Source organism: Bos indicus, chromosome 7 (genome assembly GCF_029378745.1).
Source record: "Bos indicus isolate NIAB-ARS_2022 breed Sahiwal x Tharparkar chromosome 7, NIAB-ARS_B.indTharparkar_mat_pri_1.0, whole genome shotgun sequence".
NCBI classification, from domain to species: domain Eukaryota; kingdom Metazoa; phylum Chordata; class Mammalia; order Artiodactyla; family Bovidae; genus Bos; species Bos indicus.
The window spans coordinates 68,791,258-68,807,752 of NC_091766.1; the positions used below are offsets into that span (position 1 = coordinate 68,791,258).

At 46.0% G+C, this 16,495-nt stretch overlaps 2 protein-coding genes across 4 annotated transcripts in view; one reads left to right on the top strand and one right to left on the bottom strand.

Annotated features, from left to right (window-relative positions):
• Nucleotides 1–16,495, top strand: part of CYFIP2 (cytoplasmic FMR1 interacting protein 2) — a 134,309-nt gene that overhangs the window by 67,015 nt on the left and 50,799 nt on the right. For all 3 annotated transcript variants that reach the window (XM_019965309.2, XM_070793921.1, XM_070793920.1), the window contains 3 exons: nucleotides 1,896–2,015; nucleotides 7,932–8,131; nucleotides 9,385–9,472. In XM_019965309.2, the coding sequence (XP_019820868.1) occupies nucleotides 1,896–2,015; nucleotides 7,932–8,131; nucleotides 9,385–9,472 (408 nt within the window). The remainder of the gene's footprint in view (nucleotides 1–1,895; nucleotides 2,016–7,931; nucleotides 8,132–9,384; nucleotides 9,473–16,495) is intronic.
• FNDC9 (fibronectin type III domain containing 9) lies at nucleotides 8,712–14,537 on the bottom strand. The gene is made up of 2 exons (XM_070793922.1): nucleotides 14,215–14,537; nucleotides 8,712–12,177 (listed from the first exon to the last, which is right to left on the bottom strand). Exon 2 carries the CDS (start codon nucleotides 12,168–12,170, stop codon nucleotides 11,487–11,489), a length of 684 nt encoding a protein of 227 aa, XP_070650023.1. The 5' UTR covers nucleotides 12,171–12,177; nucleotides 14,215–14,537; the 3' UTR covers nucleotides 8,712–11,486.

The window sequence follows — 16,495 nt, forward strand, 5'->3', positions numbered from 1 at the left end:
TTGGGTCAAGTTCTAGGCTTCTCAGCCCATCTGCTGCTCACTTCAGTTGAATAGGGGCCACCAGAGCCTTTGAACGCCCATCGTGAGCTGCATATCAACTCTGAATATTCCCTGGAAGGACAGATGCTGAAGCTGAAGCTCCAATACTTTGGCCATCTGATATGAAGAGCTGACTTGCTGGAAAAGACCCTGATGCTGGGAAAGATTTAAGGCAGAAGGAGAAGGGGTTGGCAGAAGATGAGATAGTTAGATGGCATCACAACTCAATGGACATGAATTTGAGCAAACCCCAGGAGACTGTGGAGGACAGAGAAGACTGACATGCTATATAGTCCATGGGGGTCATGAAGAGTCGAACACAACTTAGTGACTGAACAACAACAAGAACTTCAGCCCACCTCCTTCAGTCGGGACTGACGTTCAGAAATGGGAAAGTCTGTCCCTGACTTTCCCATTATGGTATACAGTTAGTCTCTGTTACGATTTGACCCATGATATAGACGAAATGCTGCCAGGAGCTCAGAAACATATCCCTGCTTAACAATGTTCATGGGAGCCAGGCAGACAAAATAAGAGATGCTTTAGCAGATCTTAAATCCTACTACTAGCCCTGTCAGTCACAGGCAGTGAAATGAACATCACGCTGTGATTTCTGTGTGCTTATCCTGTGGTTCACATATTCCTGGAGAAGACTTGGGTAAATGGGAGCAGGGCTGAGGCTGAGGAAATGCCCTGGATAGAGAGGAATTACCCTGAAAAACCTGGGAAGTCCCACTGCTCTGAAAAATCCATGCTCGAAGAATCGTAAGAGGAAAAAGCATTTACCCATCTGTCAACATTGAAGGCTCCATGAGAGCTTCTCCTTCAGCCTCTCAGAAGATTCCATTACCAGTGCAGCTAGAATTAGCCACAGGATGTTAATCCTGAGGGCTTTGTGCGTGCAGAAGATGGCTATAAGGAGCCTTAGTCAATTAGTAGAAAATCTCTCCCAAAAGGGAAGCAGAAAAAATAAAATAGTTGAGACGAATCCTTAGGCACATAGCAAAGTGCAGTGCACGCAGCAGGTACTCAATAAATGTTTATTGCTGTCTACATAGCATCTGTAGTCATGCCCACATGAACCCCAGTGGAAATTAGCCTGAGCCATATTTTCCATCCTGTAATCAGCCCTTCTCCTTGTGCTTTTAAATTTATCCTCATAAAGGTACACAGTAGGCCCTTGCTTGGGTTGGGGAGGCGGGGGCACCCTGGTGACTCTGAACTGCATGATAGGATGGATGCAGGAAGAACCTCAGGGTGAGATTTAGGATGTCAGCATTGCATGGGCTGCCAGAGCTTATCACAAGCCTCTTCCTGCAGTCTGAATGCACCATATTTTTCTTCAGCTTTTTATATTTTAAACCTACAGGATAGTTGAAACAATAAGACAGTGAATACACGTGTACTTTATAGTCAGATTCATGATTATTCATGTTTAATCATATTTGCTTCACTTTATTTTTCTCATGTATGTATTATTTCTCATACAGTAAATGTACTTTATGTATTTATAGAATATATAATTTATAAAAACATATTTATATGTAAGTAATGTATTAAATTATATATTTTAATATACATAATTTTTCTTAGCCATTTGAGAGGAAGTTGCAGACATCATAACACTTTACCCCTGATACCTCAGCTCGTATCTCCTAAGAACAAGGATATCCTCTTATCATCCAAATAGTACTATCATACTCAGGAAATTTAACAATACTGTTTTCTGCATAGATTCCCTATTTGTCTTGGTTATGTTCTTTATATTTTTAGGACAATTTACTAAATCAGTGCATTGCATTTAGTTGTCATGTGCCTGTGTAAAATTTAAGTAACTTTCTGTCTCTTCCATGCAGCTGTTGGGTAGATCCATTGACTTGAACAGACTCATTACCCAGCGCATCTCTGCTGCCATGTATAAATCCTTGGACCAGGCCATTAGCCGCTTTGAGAGTGAGGACCTGACCTCAATCGTGGTAAGAGATGGAAGCCGTTGGGAGTTCTGCTGTGGGACTCCTCAAACTAGAAGCCTTGTTGGGGAGTTGTTGGTAGCCTGGTACTGAGCTGGTTAAAAAGATGCGATGAGTCTCTTTCTCATCTGAATAAGCAGGGCAAAAAGAAAGACTTAAAAGGAATGAGAAAAATTTTACCTTCCTGATTGCCTGGAGAGAGGGAGTGGAGGGAGGTCTTGAAATCTCTAGAGATGGCCTATCCCGGGACATACCTTCTCATCCTTTAGGATTCTACAGATACAGCAAGTAGCTAGATGGTCCTGAGAAAGGAGGGAAGATTTCACAATGGGGTCGGCTTCATTGGCGTGCAGTAGGTTAGAGGCCAGAGAGGCTGTTGACTGGTTTAATGCTGCGTTGTCACCATCTTTGAATTTACAAGCATTTTCTGATGAAAGCCCCACCTTTTCATTTTGTGCTGGGACTTGGAAATTGTATAGTTGTTCCTGATGCACAAGTACGGAACAGGCGTGCACTCTTCTTTTATTAATCAGCTATTTGAACTACTCTCTGCTAATTCTCTTCAAGAATTAGAATAAACTTGGTTGGTCAGTCTTTAGGTGATGAAAGGAAGATTTTAAAGCTTCAAGAGCAGGTACATAGAAGGAATGAGAGAAATAGAAAATCACCATTAGAACACCAGAGTAATGATGGTCACAGGCAAGATCCAGTAATAGACACTGAAATTAGTGGGCAGAGCTTTGAGAAGAATATTTTGATTCCCTTTATTCGGAAGTGTCCATAGTATTCAAATTTATAGAGACAGAAAGTGGAATGGTAGTTGCCAGGAAATAGGGAGTTAGTATCTAATGGGTACAGAGGTTCGGTTGAGGAAGACTGAAAAGTTCTGGAGGTGGACGTTGGTGATGGTTGCAAAACTACATGAATGTACTTAGCGCCACAGAACTGTACATAAAAAATGCTTAAAATGGTCAATTTTATGTTATGTGTATTTTACCAGAATTTTTTAATTAGTCACAAAAAGAAAAAAACTTTGAGAAGAAACAGGATAATTGCCTAGTCTCAAACTATCTCCTTCAAGATACTTACTAATTCCAAAGGGAAGAATAATAACTTTACAGTGAGGAAACCTGGGAGTCCTCCTCTTAACCAAGCATGAAGGTTAGTATCACCAGGAAGAAAATATATTCATGTATCCCCTGAATTGGCTTCCCTGGTGGCTCAGACGGTAAAGAATCTGCCTGCAATGCAAGAGACCTGGGTTCAATCCCTGGATTGGCATGGAACCCACTCCACTATTCTTGCCAGGAGAATCCCCACGGACAGAAGAGCCTGGCGGGCCACAGTCCATGGGGTCATAAAGAGTCGGACACAACTGAGTGACTAAGCATAGCACAGCACACAGTCCCTGAATATGTATGCATAATGAAAAATACATAATCTCAATCTAATTGTGATTATATATCTAAATCGAATGGCTTTCAAAAATGAACAATGCTTTTCAAAAGCACCCAGAACATAAAAGACAAAGGGAAAACTGAAAACTATTAGAGATTTGAAAAGACAAGGAGACATGACCACTCAGAGAAATGTGGGATAAGACTTTCACGGAAAAACTGGTGAAATTTGAATAAAGTCTGTCATTTAGTTCATAGAATTGTATCAATGATAGTTTCCAACTTTAGGCAATTATACTATGATTATGTAAGAGGTTAACATTGGACAAACTAGATCAGGAATGTGCAGGAGGTCTACAGTAACAGCTTTTCTGTAAGTCTAAAGTTATTTCAAAATAAAAGGTATTTTTTAATGAACAAAGCAGTTTTTAAAAAAAGGATTAAGAACTAGGATTCTAGCATCAGAAAGACCTTGGGGTCCCAGTTCTGGCCTCGCCACTTACTAGCTGGGTGATCTTGGGTGAGTCACTTATCTTGTATAAAAACCTGTAGTACATGGAGGAAACATTAGAACCCACCTCATAGCCGTGTTCAAGGATGAAATGAGATACTGCCTGGAAAGAGCTTTGCATAGTCCCTTCCACTTGATGAAAATAGCTTATGAAGAAAGAGAGGAATATAGAAATTTTGAGCTGCCACAACTAAGACCCAGTGCAGCCAAATAAATAAAATGAATATTAAAAAAAAAAAAAGAAAAGAAATTTTGAGCTGCAAATGAGGCACTCTCAGGGTCGATTCTCAGCAGCATTTCCTAAGAGGACTTGACCCAGCTGCCGCAGCTCTGTCCTAGGTCACGGACTTTGAGAGACTGTGATACAGCACAAGTTCTTCTAGGAGATCTACTTTAAGACATGGGGTGTTTTTTCGCCAAATGTTAGCAGTGATTATGTCCAAGAGGTGGGATTTTTGCTTTTCTCTTCATTGTTTATCTCTATCTTGTAGTTTTCCAGAAATGAATGAGCATACCCTATGGCAAAACTGGTTTTAGTGTGTGGCGGGGTGTCCACGGCCTCTTCCCAGTCCTTGAAAGGCACTGAATGTTCTTTTAGCCAGGAACAAAATCAAAACAAGCAGTGAAAGCCTGAGTTTATCAGGTGAGGGCCACAGCCACCAAGAGAGTAGCCCCAGTCCCTGAAGCCCATGAAGAGGAGAGCCAGGGATGCTGTCTCCTGGGGCGTCAGGAGGCCCCCACTGCCTTGGCTGAGAAGCTTCTGCCTCTTCTGAGAAACAAAGAAAGGAATGTGTTCCCCTCAGCCCTTCCCTCCACCTTGATGCCCAGCTGGGAGGATTGTAGCGATTTCATCAGTTAGTCGCCCTCCTCCTCTGCAGCTGAGCAAATAGATTCCCGAAGGGATCTGATGCCAGAGTTGAGAGCTGGCAGCCTGCAGTCTGTGTTTTGTTTAGGCTGCAGAGCATATTTGAAAATTTGAGCCAACATTTAACATTTGGTAGAATTCGAATAAAACTGCAGAAACCCCGGCAACGTCAGACCTGCCTTCACAGATGGCAACAATTGCCTAGACACCCCCATCAGCTGAGCTGTGCTGTCTTGGGCTTGCCACAGGCCTGGTGCACTTCCTTCATGGGATGACCTAGTGCCTGAGTTTGAGATCCCTTTTCTCTTGGCCCAGGCCACAGAGAAGGTGAAAGGCCAAGTGTGCGGACACCCGGGATTTCTGGTTCTCATGGAAAGCCCTTTCCTCTTCCTCACATAAGTAGCCTATCGGGTGTTCTGTTTCCCCAGTGCTGCTTCTCTGTGTTGCCCCCCAGTAAACCGGCTTTACTCTGCAGAGCTGACCTCCTCTCTGAAGGCACATAGACCACCCTTGGGGCCTTCTAAACCTCTGTGCCTTGATGCACTGAGCCCTGCACCCCCAGCAGGCAAGTGCCCTCTTCGGACTGAAAGGCTGAAAGAAACGGCTCATGCAAAACACCATTTGTATTGCGTAATAAAAACTCCCGTGGCATGGCGGAGGAAGTGGGCCTGCATTTCGAGCATCCCCATGTCAGCAGTTGAGAGCTCTCTTCTTCAGTCTCTGATGTGCATTTTTGAGGCCATTGAAATCACAGAATGAAAACTGTTTCCCAGTTTCTCATCTGCATCTGTCTTCATGGTAACAGGGCACCCCCATGTGCTACGGATACTTAGTGATCTTAGAAATAAACTCATCCACATTCATCGCATTTATTTATTTACTTACTTACCCATCCTAAATGACTAGGAACAAAGATGCCATCTGGCTAGCCAGGCCCCAAAAGATGGAAGCAGACAGCTGCTGATTCTGTATTTCTGCCCTTCGTATGTTTCACAGTGCACAATCACTGGAAACTTATTCTTCCAACTACCGTTCCAGAACTGAAATCCAGACTTTGGCCTTTTCCAAGAGATCAGAGGCTCTGCCATCACTTACCCCATTCCAATGCAGTAACAAACAATTGGATGCCATGACATAGCTGCTCCACCTTTATCCGGCAATGGCTCTCCACTTTGCCATGGACAGCCCAGCCCAGGCTCCCTCCTGCCCCAGCTTGTCTCACTGCAGCCAGTTAAGTCTGCAAACTTTGATCTGGTATTTTGCCCCCAATTTAGAGCCACCGAATCTGAATTTAAGAGAGATGAAGCTCCAAGATTAGAAGTGTGGTCTGGTTCCACCACACTGTGGACCACAACCAGAATCAGAGGGGTCCTGTGTCTGATGAGAATAAAACTGAATCCCTGATGCAAGGCTTCCTCCTGTGACTGTAAACAGTTGGGCTCCATGTCCCAGGTCTTACAGCTGGCCCTCTGACTGCCCCAGCTCCTGGCCACACTCTGGGGAACAGCCACTGCCTATGTCCTTTTAGCTTTTATGTTGTAAAGCCATCTTTACTGTTCAAAGGACTTTCTCAGTAATTGCTTATTTATTCCAGGCAGCTGCATCCAAGGGCCAAATACACATGATTTGATTAGAAGACCTGGGAGCACATCCTAAACCCTGTTCTATATTCTCCTATGACCTTTATTGAGCAAGTTTTTTCTCCCTCTGAGCTTCAGCCTACCCCTCCATGAAACAGGCAGTCATACCTATCACAAAAGATGGCTTAACCACTGCAATATAAGAGTGTTCCAGAGCATTATAGGGAGAAGGCAATGGCAACCCACTACAGTACTCTTGCCTGGAAAATCCCATGGGTGGAGGAGCCTGGTAGGCTGCAGTCCATGGGGTCTTGAAGAGTTGGACATGGCTGAGCGACTTCACTTTCACTTTTCACTTTCATGCATTGGAGAAGGAAATGGCAACCCACTCCAGTGTTCTTGCCTGGAGAATCCCAGGGACAGGGGAGCCTGGTGGGCTGCCATCTATGGGGTCACACAGAGTTGGACATGACTGAAGCGACTTAGCAGCAGCAGCAGCAGAGCATTATAGAGGGAGTACTTTCTTTCTCTGCACAGGTTTGTGCTTTGATTCTCTTTGATAGCAATTCAGTGAAGAACTAAACCCAGCCCAAAGGATTTTACCTTCTTTTTACTTCCAAGCAAATGCAGTGACCTGCTATGTCTGGATATTATTATGGGACTCTGGTCCCATTCTCTGCCTGAAGGTGGCATTCCAGATGACCAGGGCCTATATACAGCTCATGCAAGTCCTTGGTCCATGGCTTGCAGCCAAACTTTTGCCAACATGTTTAACCAACCCCTGTTGTGACTGGGGGACGCAAGAGAAGTTGAGAAGAGGAAACACTGTGCCCGCAGCTGTTTTTTAAATTTCTATAGTATATAACAGTTAAGAATGTGAACATCAGAGCCCAGCTTCCTGGATTTGAAGCCGAGTTATGCACTTCTTAAAGCCCATTTTCTATATATATGTATAAAATAAGAACAGCCATCATGCTGACCTTATAAGGGGGTTTTGAGCATTAAGTGAGTTGACACATATTAAGTGCTTAGAATACTCCGTGGCATGTATTAGGTTGAACCGTAAGAAATTACTAACATTGTATGGTGTTTGACATAAGAAACTAGTAGTCTCACATGGACCAACCTAGTGTTAAGTACTTACCAGGTGGTAGCTCCCTTGCTTGCTTTCTGCAGGATGGAGGTAGACCCTCAGTCATAGATGGACGGTCACAATTTTCTTTTACTTTACTTGCGTCACTCAGGGACAGGCGTTTTCCTTACCAGCATAGAAACTGGAAAGCAAGGAGTTGTGCTTTTCTCCCCAAGGGAGTGCAGACAAGGGATCTGCACGTGATCTGTGGTCCCCTTCTGGGTACAGGCATGCATTCTCCCTTGGCATGGTCTGGCACTTCCTTCATTCAAGGGAATGTTGCCACATAGTACTGCAGGAGTCCTAGTCCCCATACCAGCAGTTACGAGGTTGTCTGAGGGGCTCTTGCCTGCATGAAAGGCATCTGGCAGGTAGCAGTACTGGTGTGCAAGGCGTGTATGCAAGTCCTCAGCAGCCTCGGGCTCTCTCTCGGGCAGGAGCTGGAGTGGCTGCTGGAGATCAACCGGCTCACGCACCGGCTGCTGTGTAAACACATGACCCTGGACAGCTTCGACGCCATGTTTCGGGAGGCCAACCACAATGTGTCCGCCCCCTACGGCCGAATCACCCTGCATGTCTTCTGGGAGCTCAACTTCGACTTCCTCCCCAACTACTGCTATAATGGCTCCACTAACCGGTAAGGGAGTCTCAGTGCAAAGTGGCCTGGGGGTGCGGGGGTGCATGTGTGCTAAGTCACTTCCATCTTTGTGACCCTATGGACTGTAGCTCTCCGGGCTCCTCTGTCCATGGGTTTATCCAGGCAAGGATACTGGAGTGGGTTGCCATGCCTTCCTCCAGGGGATCTTCCCGACCCAGGGATCGAACCCTCATCTCTTATATCTCCTTAATTGGCAGGTGGCTTCTTTACCACTAGCACCACCTGGGGGCAGGGGCAGAAGCAGCCAACTCTCTCCTTCAGAGGAAGCTCTCTCAGTATCATCAGGGCCTGGCTCATAACTAGCTTTGAATAAGTATGTGCCAGATGCAGGAAAGGGCCTGGGAAGAGTCCACGTTCTTAGCAAGATGGACTTCCAGTTCTCTAAAGATCTGGGACTTTCAATCCTCTTGAGCAGAGATCTGCCAACTCCAGCCCACAAGTCATCTCTAGTTGTCAACTGTTTTTGTTCAACCCATGAGCTAAAAATGGTATTGATATTTTTAAGTGGCTAGGGAAACCAAAATCCAAAGAAGAATTATAATTTGGTGACAAGTGGAAATTATTTGACATTCACAAAGTTTATTGGAATTCTGCCATCCGTGCTCATTCATTTACAGTTGTTTATGGGCGCTCTCATGCTACAGCAGAACTGAGTCGTTGCAACAGAGACCATCTGGCTTGCAAAGCTGAACATATTTGCTATCTGGGGCTTTATAGAAAGAGTTTGCAGCACCCTACTCTTGAGGAAACCAAACTGGGTGAAGGGCCCTGGAAAAGGCTGTGCTCAGGCTCAACCTATTCTCAGCTTTCTTGACCACTGTTCTCACCAGCTGTAAGCCCAGAGTCAAGCCTGTGAACCTGGACTACTGTGTTCCCATTTGTTCTTTGCGACCCCATGGACTGTAGCCCACCAGGCTCCTCTGTCCTTGGGGATTCTCTAGGCAAGAATACTGGAGTGGGTAGCCATACCCTCCTCCAGGGGTCTTCCCAACCCAGGGATTGAACCCAGGTCTCCCGCATTGCAGGCAGATTCTTTAACCATCTGAGCCACCAGGGATGCCCTTATGAAAAGGAGACAGGGGTTAAATGGGAGTTTGTCACAAGAAGTGTATAGGCAACCGCCTAAGAAACAGTGTGGTTGCCCCTGGTCAGAAAGGGCTCCCGCTCTGTAATCCGTGAAGAATAATATTAGGACCCAGTTAACTCCTTCCCCATCTCTTTTCTCCTACTAGTTTTGTCCGAACTGCCATTCCTTTCACCCAAGAACCGCAGAGAGATAAACCTGCCAACGTCCAGCCTTATTACCTCTATGGGTCCAAGGTGAGTGGTCTTGCCTGTGTCCTACTTCTGAGAGGACTAGTGAGCAAAAGCAAATAGGAAAGTATTCCCCGAATCAGAAAGGCAAGAAGTGTGGAGATAAAGAGGCAGCAGTGAGGTCCAGGAAGAAACAACTATGAATATATTCATCTTTATTTGTTCACAACTAGCAAGACTGGGGGTGAGCGCAGACCTGGCAGGGCTGGGTTCTGGGTGGGAATGGGGAAACAGGTGAGAGGGTCTCCTTGTCTTGGCATCACATCTCCTCCTGTTCTCGGTTGATTCACTGTCATATCGTCCTGCAATTCTGGGATTTTGTGCTCCATAACTATGAAGGATTTGCAGCCAGGAAGCAGTTGGGAAGGTGGAACTTTGAAGGAAATCCCAGATGGCCAAAACTACCTCTGAGAGGTCTCGTCCTGTCTCTTTGCTGCTTGGATCACAATGCCGATCCTGACACTAATGAAGCCTCCCAGGCAGTGTCTGTTCTGGACCTTCAGTCCTTTGCCAGTTGTTAAACAGACATTCCTTAAGCCCTAGAACATGCTGGGCAGGGTCTCCATGCTGGAGATTTAGCAGAGACTGAAGCAGACGCATCTCCACCCTCCTCCAGTTCTGTTTCCACCCTGGGGGGTGAGCACAGGGGATCACCCTTCACACAGATTCACCAACACCTTGACCTATGTAGGAGATTAGCCTGCAGGCTAATCTTAGCCTGCAGGTTTGTGTAGGAGAACACCATGGAAAGAGTGCAGAAACAGCTAAGAAGCTTAGGTTCTTTTTTGTGATGGATGAAAAATGGCCACCTCTGACCCCATTTTTCACAACATAAGCACAGATGGACTTAGAAGAAGTAACTGGATAAGTGTAACCTGGTTAGACAAGGCGCTCCTCTAGGTATGGGAGCCCTAGTTTGGGAAGGTAAGGAACAAAGATGAGTGCCCATCACTCGGGCCTGAAGGTGGGAAGGTGGGGCTTAGAAAGTCTTAGGCTGATGCTGAGACAGAGCAGGTGTCTCCTCCAGAGCAGCCAGTCTGGTCAAGGCTGCTCTCTCAAGGCACCCTTCCAGACAGCCTTGTGGATAGTTCACAGGCATGGCATGAATCAACAATGGCTCACAAAGGGACTCCCTTTTCTATTCTCTTTTAAACCTTGATGATGATATCAAGGAGCAAGTCTTGAGTTGGTGTCAAAATGTCTTTAATAGCTCTCCAATAATTGCTAATCTCCCTTTTTATCAAAGAGAGCAGGCCCTAAGCTTAGAGTCCTTAGACAGTAATAGTATCCAAGTCAAATTTAATATGATTTTGTTTTCATTCTGCTTATTAGGTCTCTTTTCTTCTATTTATTATAGCAGAAGTGTGCTGGCTTTTCACTTGGGGAATAACATGGGCTTCCTTTTAAAATAAGTTTTTTAAATGACTCAATATAAAGAAAATGCATTGTTAATAATAGTACGGTTAGTCTGTGGGTTAAAAAAAGTGAAGACGGGGTACAAGTGGTGTGCAATTGGCTGAATTAGAGTATTTTGGTATGCAAAATACTCTAGAGCAAAGTTTCTCACATCTTTCCAAAATAATCCCCCCACTGCTGTAACAGCAAAGGAGCCTGGACATTTGCCTCAGCTGACTGAAAGTTTAACTAAAGAGCCTATCTTCAATTAACAATTTCCTTGAAGTGTGTTTTATTTCAGTCATGTCAGTTTCCATTGCTAACCCATAATATACTAATGGTTGTTTTAATTTTAAAATAATGCTTTTATTTTCTAACTGAGCCCTGCTGCTCTAGATGGATCCTCCTAAGAGATGGCATCTTCCTCCCCTTGCCCACCATGGGGGTATGTGTTTTCCAACTTGAAAGGCTTTGTCAAAGGGCACTCATCCAACCAAGTAGTTCACAAGAGCTCAGTCATTTGAGGGAAGATGAGTGGGTAGTCTACAGATGCATTTTTACAGGAGACCTATTGCATGGAGGCCTTTAAGCTACATGGTGTGGGCTGCCTCCTCCCCACCTCTCACTACCCAAAACGAGGCAATACAGCCTGACCATCTCCCTCCCTCTGCAAGGCACCCGCATCGGGGGCATGCTGGCCAGCTTCCACTGCTGCAGCTTCAGCTTCTGGTTCTGCATCTTCTCCAGAGTTTTTGTGTGGCAGCTCCACCAGGGGGAGCCCCTGCAGGCCTTCCTCCCCCTGACCTAGCCCCGGGGCCTCCTCTGGCCATCTCACCAGCCCATTGGCTTCCTCCATGTGGCCGGCTCTGTAAGACCATCGAGGTTCGTGGCACCGGATGCACCAGAACTGGAGGCAGATGAAGGCTAAGACTGCCGTGAAGCAGGCCAGCAGAATGGCCATCAGCACCCAGAGCGAGATCTGGGGGTCCACCAGGGAGCTTCCAGCGGCCAGTGGAGTCTTATCCAGGGTGTGGAACATGGTGCAGTAGTGCCTGTAGGGGAAGAGAATCTTCTTGCAGCTGATGCACAGGAAGTAGAGTGTGGAAGGGGTGAGGTGTTCCAGCACCACGGAGCTGATTGTTCGAGGCACCTTCTCCTCGTGGTGAAAGCTGTAGCGAAGATAGCCAGAGAAGATGCTGTTCCAATTGGGCCTATACATAATATGGTAATAGTCCTCCAGGCAGGGCTCCGAGGACGACCAGGAAATGATGGCTCCTGTATAAGAAACGTTCCCAACCTTGATGTTCATCACGATTCTGAAACCAGAATCAAAGTGAAGAGTGACATGTCCTCATTTAAGTGTTGATTTATGCTAATCACAGCCACCGTGCATTGAGTATTCAACATGGAGACTAATATTGCCCCCGTTTAACAGACTGAGAGATGGAGGCCAAGAGGTGACAATACTCAGCTGGGCATAGCCGAGGAATGGCAGAACCGCAGTTCAGATCAGGGCCATCTCATGCAAGCTGGGCTTGCAGGCCTAGGAAAGATGCACCCAGATCCCCCAGCCCCATGCTGCCCTGTCTCAGAATCCTTAAATAAATCCTTAAATGGTTCCCAAACCTTAAAAAAAAAAGGAAGAGGGAGAAGAAAAAGGAATGAAGGAGAAGCAAGCACAGCCTCAGGGTCCCCGTGTTAGTCACCATGGGCCTGTGACCTCCAAGCCAGATGATTGTTTCACCCAAAATTTCCCTGTAGACCTCCTGTTTCTGCCCCAAGTGCTGTGAGTTCATTCATCTAGAACATTCTGGCCACTGTGTTTTTAGCCTCGCAGTTCTGTTGCCCATGGCGAGAGGCGCTTTGCGTCAGTCACTCAGGGACAGCTCATTTCTCCCCAAAGCCTCTGATCGTGTTTTGTCCATTTGTTTGCTTTTTTCAAAGCGGAATTACCCAGGAAATTAGTTTCGCAGGTCAAGATAATCAGCTCCAAATACCAGCAGAGCTGCTCCTATTTGATACTGCTGGTTCTGTGACTGTTAACGGTGGTAATCACCAGCCACAGTTAGCGAGCAGTTGCTATGTCACGGGTCATGCTAGAAGCTCAACATACTGTAACAAATATGCTTTATTCATCACAACCTTTGAACTAGATTCCCGTTTTACAGACGAACAATCTAAGAGAAGCCATTATCTAACAAGACCCAAAGCCACATAACCTCTGGATTTCCAGGTTTAGTAGTAGAATGTTATCAGAAAATGAAGTGCTGGTACTAAGACTGGGTTGCCGCTTTTTCCGACACATCAAATGATCCCTCTTCTGACTGCCTCCCTCTCACTTTGGTAAGAGTTCATCATCTTCAAGCTTTTTAGTTTCTTTTTAATTCTGTGTATTTGGGAGAATTCAGCTCTTCTCCGCTGAATTGCCCTTGAGCTAAAATTCTAGAGACAGCCATAGTCAACCTGTGTATGTTCATAGATAGGTATCACCCAGCCCAGTCCTCTGCCCCTACTCTCTCTTATGAAAGACAGAGGTTTCATTTCTGATTGCAGCAGCATAGTTAAAAAAACAAAAAACAAAAAAAAAACAGTTGATCAGATTTTAACCTGAATTGGATACTAAGCCAGACTGGTTCCTCATGAGCTGCTTTCTCTCCTCCCTGCCTCCCTCCAACCTCCTATTCTCATGCCCTTGCTCCTAGAGGAAGTAAGGTGCAGAAAGGTGCCCGGCAGTGAGTGATCTTCAGTGCTTGATTTTCTTATCTAAAGATGACAGTAAACTATAATGCTCAGGAAGAGGAATGAGTTCCTTGCCATTTGGCTGGAAATGTTTTCCCAGAAAAATGGGGAATTAAAGGGAGGAGGCAGGGGTGCGCAGATCCCTCCAGGAAGAGAGTCTTTTGCAGAGGAGACTGAGTACCTGTGCTCCCTCCGTGGGTCTCCTTCTCAAACACACCCGTCCACGCCATCCCAATACCTGCCACGTCTCTACAAATATACTTCCGACCACAATGAAAAGAGCTTAATTCATTACTTGTGCTACACAGGCAATAACCCTCATAAACCCTTCCATCAGGAGTGATTGGGAATCCTGTTTCTTGTCATGAATCTCTCACATCTGCACTGGCTGTCTTTGCAGGCTGAGTTTTCTACAGCAGACATTTTAAAAAGCTTTCTGTCAAGATGTGGCATTCACAGCTTTTAGGATTAGATGTCTCCCTGTATTTGTTCTTCTGTCTCTCAATCCCCCCTATTTTTAGCTACTCATATTACCATTGCCTGAATCTCCTCCAAGCAGAGTATGAAAAGAAAAGTCATTTCCATTCCGAAGAAGAGCCATGTATGTCCCTTACCTGATGCTTGCAGTGATCCGGTTATTAGGCACCCCTCAGAGGCAGAGTGGATCAGAGCCCAAGGATGCTGCCTTCTCCCCTCCTCTGCTCTGGGCTCTCTGGGCTCTCCTTGATGTCTCTCTCACCACTGTCTGAGTAATTGCACTGTCGCCCCCAATGCTCACATTATTCATTTCTTCAGATCAGCATCATTCACCATGGCAACCAGCAGGCATCTGTACGCACGATGTTTCAGTCTGGAAAGGCTTCTGCTCATTGAGAGGAGCTCTGATTCCTTCAGCCGAAAAAAAGGCAAACAGTCCTCTCCATGTTGATCCTCAGAATGAAACTAATTCCTCAAAGGCCCCTAAATTATCTCTCTAATAAGCTAGTTATCATTTTTATCCCTCATCCAGACCTTCTTTGGACAGTGGTTTCAAAGGCAAAGATGCCATTCTCTGTTTTCCCGCAAGTAAAGATATGATTACCTCCTCATCCCCTCCCAACCCAACCCACCGCCACTCCACCTCTGCGTCCTCTTATTTCTTTATTCTTGTCTCCTGAGGCTTTACCCAGTTACATGACATTGGTCAAGATGCTTTTATTCTCTGGGCCTCAGTTCATTATCCGTAAGACTAATGGCTTGGGCTGGATCCAGATATCAGATAGAAAACATGAGTACCATCCCTGCCCCAGTCCTGAGCCCACATGAGGCATGCTTGCTAAACCATCAGGACACTTGTCCTGAGTTGGTTTGAGTGTTCCCCATCCCCAACCCACCAAATTCAGGTCTGCCTAGAACCTCAGAATGTGACCTTTGTTGGAAGTTGAGACTTTGTGGTAATTAGTTAAGGACCTAGATGTGTTATCACCCTGGATTTAGGGTGATTCCAGTGATTGGTGTCTTTATAAGAGAAAGGAAAGTGGGAGTTACGCACAGAGAGAGGCAAAGGGCAAAAGCCCATTGAAGCAATGCTGCCAGAAGCCAGGAGGAACTGGAAGATGCAAGGAAGCCTTCTCCCCTGGAGCTTTCAGAGGGAGCTCAGCCCTGTCGGCCCCTTGATTTCAGGCCTCCAGAACTGTGAGTGATTAAATTCCTAATGTTTGAAGCCATCATGTTTCTGGTAATTTCAGCAGCCCTTGCTCAGATGGATCTAGGCCTGAATCATATAAAACAATAATAAAACACAAGCTAGGTGTTTTTAAAAAGTCATCTTTTTTCTTCTTGGTTTTTGGCCAAAGTATCCAAGTGAACCCACGAAGGTCTCCTTTTGATTCACATCAGTGATAATCAAAAAGTTATAAAAGCTGCCCAGTGAGTCACAGACTCTGCCCAAGCCAAGGGTCTGAGACATGGGGTGTCGGGATGCCGGGTGTCCATCAATTAGACACTTGCTCTGTGCTTCCTGTGGTATTCAGTCTTCCCAGGTGTTTGGCTGGAATCTGCTGTGATGCATGCTAACAGTGAGTCCCTGCAGAGCATCACAGCGTCCTCCCCAGATAGGCCAGTGCAGTAGTTTGCAGATGCCTTTTGAAAAGGTTATTTTGAGGAGAATAAAAATACCAGAGTTAGGGGACCTGTGGAGCGACAAGATGAAGCTCAAGCCTTTGCCACCAAAAACGAGAATTTATTTTTAATGCTCCTGGATGGCATTTTTCACCCTGAGCTTTTTATTTGAGAAGCTGAGACACTGGGAGAATGTGAGGTCTAGATGTCCTCTTGGTTCACAGATCCCGAGAGAAGGAAAGGTTTCCCTAGGCCGGGGGACTGATGAGTTGCAGAGCCAAGAGGGGAGTCCGGGTCCAAGGAACCCTGACTCCAAGGCCAGGGCTCATCCTGCTCCCTTGGGTCGTCACCATTCACCAGCAGCACCCAGAGCACCCAGTGAGCCCTTGTGGGTAGACAGGTCACATGAGGACACTTGACTCAGGAGATCGCACCCAGCCAAGCTCCTCACTGTCTCCACCTTCAGGGTAAAGTCACCCTTCTGCAGTCACCCGAATGGTGGCCTCTTCAGCTCTCAGGCCTGGGGGCCTCTGGCTGGTTTACACCAGCAGTAAGTCACTACAGAGGAAACCAGCCAAAAGCAGGGTCCCTGCTCCCTCCCTGAAGGTGGCAGTGAAGGGATAGTTGAGAGGGCATGCCCTGGCCCCAAAACTGATTGCCACCCAGAGGCTGAAGACCCCAGGCTGGGTTCAAATCCTGCCTCTATGGCCTTGGACAAATTTTCTGACTGTCCTAGGCCTTGGTTAACTCTTCTGTAAAAGGCAAATATTAATACGACCTGCTTGATGATGTTGG

Coding starts and splice junctions, on each gene's coding strand:
- FNDC9 (XM_070793922.1), bottom strand. CDS start 12,170: ATGAACATCAAGGTTGGGAACGTTTCTTATACAGGAGCCATCATTTCC.